This window comes from Nicotiana tomentosiformis, chromosome 7 (assembly GCF_000390325.3).
Source record: "Nicotiana tomentosiformis chromosome 7, ASM39032v3, whole genome shotgun sequence".
NCBI lineage: Eukaryota > Viridiplantae > Streptophyta > Magnoliopsida > Solanales > Solanaceae > Nicotiana > Nicotiana tomentosiformis.
Window position 1 is genome coordinate 131,066,916 of NC_090818.1, and position 5,720 is coordinate 131,072,635.

Sequence of the window (5,720 nt, forward strand, 5' to 3'; positions counted from 1 at the left end):
CTTTAACATGGATAGCCTAGAAGTTGAGACATTATTTCTGTGGTACACTACATATCTCATATCAAGGATGGATCCGCTAAAATACATCTTTTAGAAACCCATGCCTACGGGTAAGTTAGCAAAGCGACAGATATTACTGAGTGATTTCGACATCGTCTATATAACTCAGAAGGCAGTCAAAGGGCGAGCATTAGCGGATCACTTGGTAGAAAATCCCGTAGACGGAGAATACGAACCATTGAAAACGTATTTTGCCGACGAGGAGGTATCATTTGTAGGAGAAGAAATTACCAAGGGATACGATGGTTGGAGGATGTTCTTCGACGGAGCAGAAAAATTCAAAGGAGTGGGTATCAGAACTGTCTTAATATCATAAACCGGTCAACACTATCAGGTATCCGCAAAACTCAAGTTTCCGTGCACCAACAATATGGCGGAATATGAGGCCTGCATCCTGGGTCTCATGTTGGCCATTGACATGAACGTTCAGGAGTTGCTGGTAATCGGAGATTCAGATCTATTGGTGCACCAGGTTCTAGGAGAATGGGCTATGAAGAACATTAAAATATTTCCATACTTGCATTATATACAAGAGTTAATCAAGAGGTTCACAAAGATAAAGTTCAAATATGTTCCAAGGATTCAGAATGAGGTTGCAGATGCATTAGACACTTTGTCTTCCATGATACAACACCAAAACAAGAATTTCATCGACCCTATCCCAATAGGAATTCATAAGCAGTCAGCTTATTGTGCACATGTTGAAGAAGAGATTGGCGGAAATTCGTGGTTCCATGACAACAATGAATACTTGGAAAATAGAGAATATCCAGAGCACGCTACGCACACTCAGAAGCGCACGCTTCAAAGATTGGCCAACCATTTCTTTCAAAGCGGAGGAATTCTATATAAAAGGACTCCTTATTTGGGATTGTTGCGATGTGTCGATACCAAGGAAGTATCCAGACCGAGGAAATACATGCCGGAACTTGCGGACCTCACATGAATGGTTTCGTTTTGGCCAAGAAAATATTAAGAGCAGGGTATTTTTGGATGACTATAGAAACAGACTGCATCAAATATGTTCAAAAGTGTCACCAATGCCACATACATGCTGATATGATACGAGTGCTGCCCAACAAACTCAATGCAACGAGTTCTCCCTGGCCTTTCTCCGCTCGAACCAATCGAACCCGCTGCTTCAAACAGACATAAGTTCATTATGGTGGCTATAGACTACTTCACAAAATGGGTTGAAGCCGTTTCCTATAAGGCTGTAACTAAGAAGGTCGTAGTAGATTTTGTTCGGGACCGCATCATTTGTCGATTTAGAGTACCCGAGTCAATCATTACTGACAATGCCTCCAATATCAATAGTGACATGATGAAAGCCATGTGTGAAATAGTCAAGATCAAGCATCAAAACTCTACAACATACTGGCCGTAAATGAATGGAGCCGTAGAAGCCGCCAACAAGAACATCAAGAAGATATTTAGGAAAATGGTAGACAATTACAAATAATGGCATGAGAAGCTACTGTTTGCTTTGATCGGGTATCGCACCACAGTTCGTACATCCAATGGGGCAACTCCCTATCTACTGGTTTATGGTACTGAAGCGGTTATTCCCGCCGAAGTAGAAATCCCTTCCTTAAGAATCATACAGGAAGCCGAGCTCAGCGACGTAGAATGGGTACGGAGCCGGTATGAACAACTAGCTCTCATTGATGGAAAAATAATGAACGCATTATGTCACAGTCAACTCTACCATAATATAATGGCAAGATCTTTCATCAAAAAGGTTAGGACAAGGCAATTCACACCAAGGCAGTTGGTAGTAAAATAGATCTTCCCATATCAGGATGAAGCAAAGGGAAAATTCTCACCAACTGTCAAGGCCCTTACATGGTTCACTGAGTATTAACAGGAGGAGCACTTATACTTGTAGAAATGGATGGAGAGATTTGGCCAAAACCCATCAATTCGGACGTACTCACTAGATACTATGTTTAAGTTTATGTTTTCACTTCGTATTTGATGTAAGTGAACTACGCTTGACCTGATTCCCATTTAAGAGGGGATACGTAAGGAACCCTGTGGGTTCGGTCACATCATAATAAAATCTTCATTCCCCCTATGGTCAAAACCTGGAGCAAGAACTCGAGTTTTCCCGATCTCATCATGTTTGAAACCTCCAAGGAATGTATCGCCCCAAGTACACATTTAAACTGGGGCAGAATTTTGAGGCGGATCCTCAAAATTCCGAGTTAAGGAGGTTGCAATGTCTCAAAAGCGTGTCACAGTCATCAATTCAACAATTTATTTGCTCTCGTGCATTATCATATATTTCAAACAACTACATTTTTATAAACAATTTATCAAATACGTGTTTTTAGAAACTTTTGCTTCTATAACAGCCAGACGTTACTCGGGGTGACTCAAGCAGGGCCTCCAAACCAAAGCAAAGGCGAAGCAACGAATCGAGAGCACGAACCAACCTTTCCCCCGCAAAACTCACGATTTGTTTTGGATGCAGGAACAATGAACATAATAGGAACATCCGCAAATATATACACACAACAAAATCACTTTCTTCACATCGATAAAGGTCGCTAAACGCAAACACATCAAGCTAAGAAATGCTTTATTCTCTCGAATTTAGTCATTGCTTTTCTTGTATAGGGATAAGCACCACCCTCATCATTACATAAGGCTAAGCACTGCATTTCATTGCATAATACTAACATTGTCTCTACTCATTGCATAGGTCTAAACACTGCCCGCACGTTGCATGAGGCTAAGCATTGCCTTCACACTACATAAGGCCAAGCACTACCTTTCTTTGCATGAGACTAAGCAATGTCTCCATTCTTTGCATGAGACTAAGCATAGTCTCCACATTGCATAAGGCTAAGCACTGACTTTGTTTGCATGAGACTAGACACATTCCTCATTCCTTGAGTGAGGCTAAGAATTGCCTCCATTATTGCATAAGGCTATGCATTGTCTTTCCTTGCCAGAGACTAAGCACTGTCTCATTTCCTTGCATGAGACTAAGCATTGTCTCCACTCCTTGAATAGGTCTAAACACTGCCCCCATCATTGCATAAAGCTAAGAACTACCTTTCCTTGCGTGAGACTAAGCACTGTCTCCATTCCTTGCATGAGGCTTAGCATTGCCTCCATTATTGAATAAGGCTAGGAATTGCCTTTTCGTGCATGAGACCAAACATTGTCTCCGCTCTTTGCATCGTACTAAGCACTCCCCTCATCTCATACAAGACTAAATTGTGTCTCGTCTCGTTCTCGCATATGACTAAGCATTACCTGTTTCCTCTATCAAACGATCAATATCACCACGTATTTGCATCTCATTGGCTGAAATATCACCACATTGTCCGAAGGCGTCATAGTCCGAGGGCATCATCCTTATAGCCCGAAGACATCATGTCATGGCCGGAGGATCTCTCAAAAATGCATATCATTATTCAAAGGCATCATAGTCCAGAGGCACCATCTTCATGGCCCTATGACACCATTCCATGGCCGGCGAACCCCTTATCATACACTTCATGGCCCAGGACGTCATGGTCTAAGGATATCATCCCCATCGTCCAATGGCAACCTTCATGATCCAAAGGGAATTTGCATCATATTTACATTTTACCAATAACCCATATATATTGGCATGCACCGTGTTTTAAGTTTTGCAGGTAGCTCTAGAGGTAACCGTTCTACAAACAGGAGCAATTCTCGCTCCGGTTTCCATTCACAACGTTCTCATCCTTTGACTATCTCAAACGTAATTGATGATCAGCAATTGATTACCCTTTGTTATATAACCGTTCAAATATTTGCCTTATACATACGTAACGTTCAAATTTGCATTCACGGCTCCACCTAAATTATCCGTTACCTACGACACTACCCTACCCAAAAGATCCCTTTTTCGAAGCATATGACCACTCTTATAACAACTACATTGGTCATCATTCTTTTTACCCGACACCAGGGATATGTAGGCAACTAAAGAACTAGGTTTCGGCCCCCATTTTTTCTAAACACATCATTCCTCACTCGCTTCGGACAAAATTGGTCATCATTCTTTTTACCCGACAACTCTTTCATCATTCCCGGGTAAAGAGGGGAAGTTATTGATACCCAATTTTGCCCTCATATTTTTTCAAATGGTATATATACTTTCAAAATATTATTTTGCATCATTACATAATTTATAAGAGTTATACAAGTATTTTATATAATATTTATAATTTTTAAAGCTTTAAAATTAATTTTCTTGCATTTAAATTACTTGAATATGCATTAATTATCCCTTAAATTATTTTGTGATGATTTAATCATCCAAAGTTTTTATTTGCATCCACATATATATTTACTTTATTTTTTATAATTATATTTGCATTTTAAGCGATTTTACACAATTTTGCAGTAATAGCTTATATGTTGTGTATAATCACATTTTATTACATTATTTTTGCTCAAAATAGCATTTTATATTTTTAAATATTATATCAAACATCTTACTACATAAATAATACCTTTAGTATTTGTTAATTACTTTTTATAAATATTTTTTTAATAATTTGTTCGTGTATTTAATTTGTAGCCTAATTTGGAGCCAATTCTAGACCAATTTAATGGCCCAAACGTCCAAAACCTCTAAGCCCAATCTCCCCAGCCAAAACCAGATGATCCTTTTAATCTCAACCCGGTCGGTACCCATTTACAATGACCCGCTCCGTTTTCTTCTAATCCTAGTCGTGAGATCAACGACCCGCTCCGTTTTCTTCTAATCCTAGTCGTGAGATCAACGGCCCGCAATCACCCCTCTGCTTTAAACAAACCAAACCCACCTGAAACCCTACCATTTCTCTAAGACCTCAGCCCCTAAATCCTCTCTTCTCCTCTCCTCTCAAACCCTAGCAGTCGTTTCCCTTATTCTGTCCAACTCCGACCTCAACATGGAATCACTCCATGATTCCCTTTCTATTTATGCTCCGTCTCATTGTTTCTTACACGATTTTGGTATCACATAGTACTCGCCTATTTTTGGCAAGTGTCAGGCACCGAATCGAGGGAATCAAGCTCCATTTTGTTTAAATTCAGACGATACTCCATTTGTATACACTCATTACCAGGCTGCATGGGTCCGATTCAGTGAGATCTCTAACTATTTGTGTTCTCCTTCTTGAACTAGGGTTTACCCGATTTTTCTCCTAAATTTATTCTGAATTGATTTTGCATACTTTTCTTTCCTTATTTTTGTGTTTGATTAATTATGTTTTTTTGTTTGTTCGTTCAATTTTACTACTATATAAACCCCTTCCCTAATCCCATTTAACATGCCTTAATCACTGTTATTCTCTCATACTCTCACTCACTCGATACTATTATGAATTTATTGCTCTTGGCCTGCTAAAAGCCAAGGCCATCAGAACCCTCTCTAACGACCTCCCTAGTGCGGGCACTGCTCGGGGCTCATTTGAGGCTCCTGTGAACTCTGACGCACTAGGATTTGGGTCTTTTGGTTGTTCTCTTTGCTGGTGATATTCAAGTTGTTTCTGAAACTTAGCCTTCCCTTCTATTTTGTTTGTTGAATCTGCAAACTGATGAGTATCTTGACTTTTGTAATTCTATTCTCTTTTGCTTGTTTCCAACGCTTCGCATATCCATGTTGTTAGAACCAATATGACTCCAAT

General features: G+C 39.7%; 1 protein-coding gene across 1 annotated transcript; it reads left to right on the top strand.

The window, feature by feature from the left end:
- Positions 1-430: 430 nt before the first annotated feature.
- On the top strand, positions 431-1,006 carry LOC138896383 (uncharacterized). Its single transcript, XM_070181190.1, has one exon. It carries the CDS (start codon positions 431-433, stop codon positions 1,004-1,006), a length of 576 nt encoding a protein of 191 aa, XP_070037291.1.
- Positions 1,007-5,720: the final 4,714 nt, after the last annotated feature.

Coding starts and splice junctions, on each gene's coding strand:
- LOC138896383 (XM_070181190.1), top strand. CDS start 431: ATGGCGGAATATGAGGCCTGCATCCTGGGTCTCATGTTGGCCATTGAC.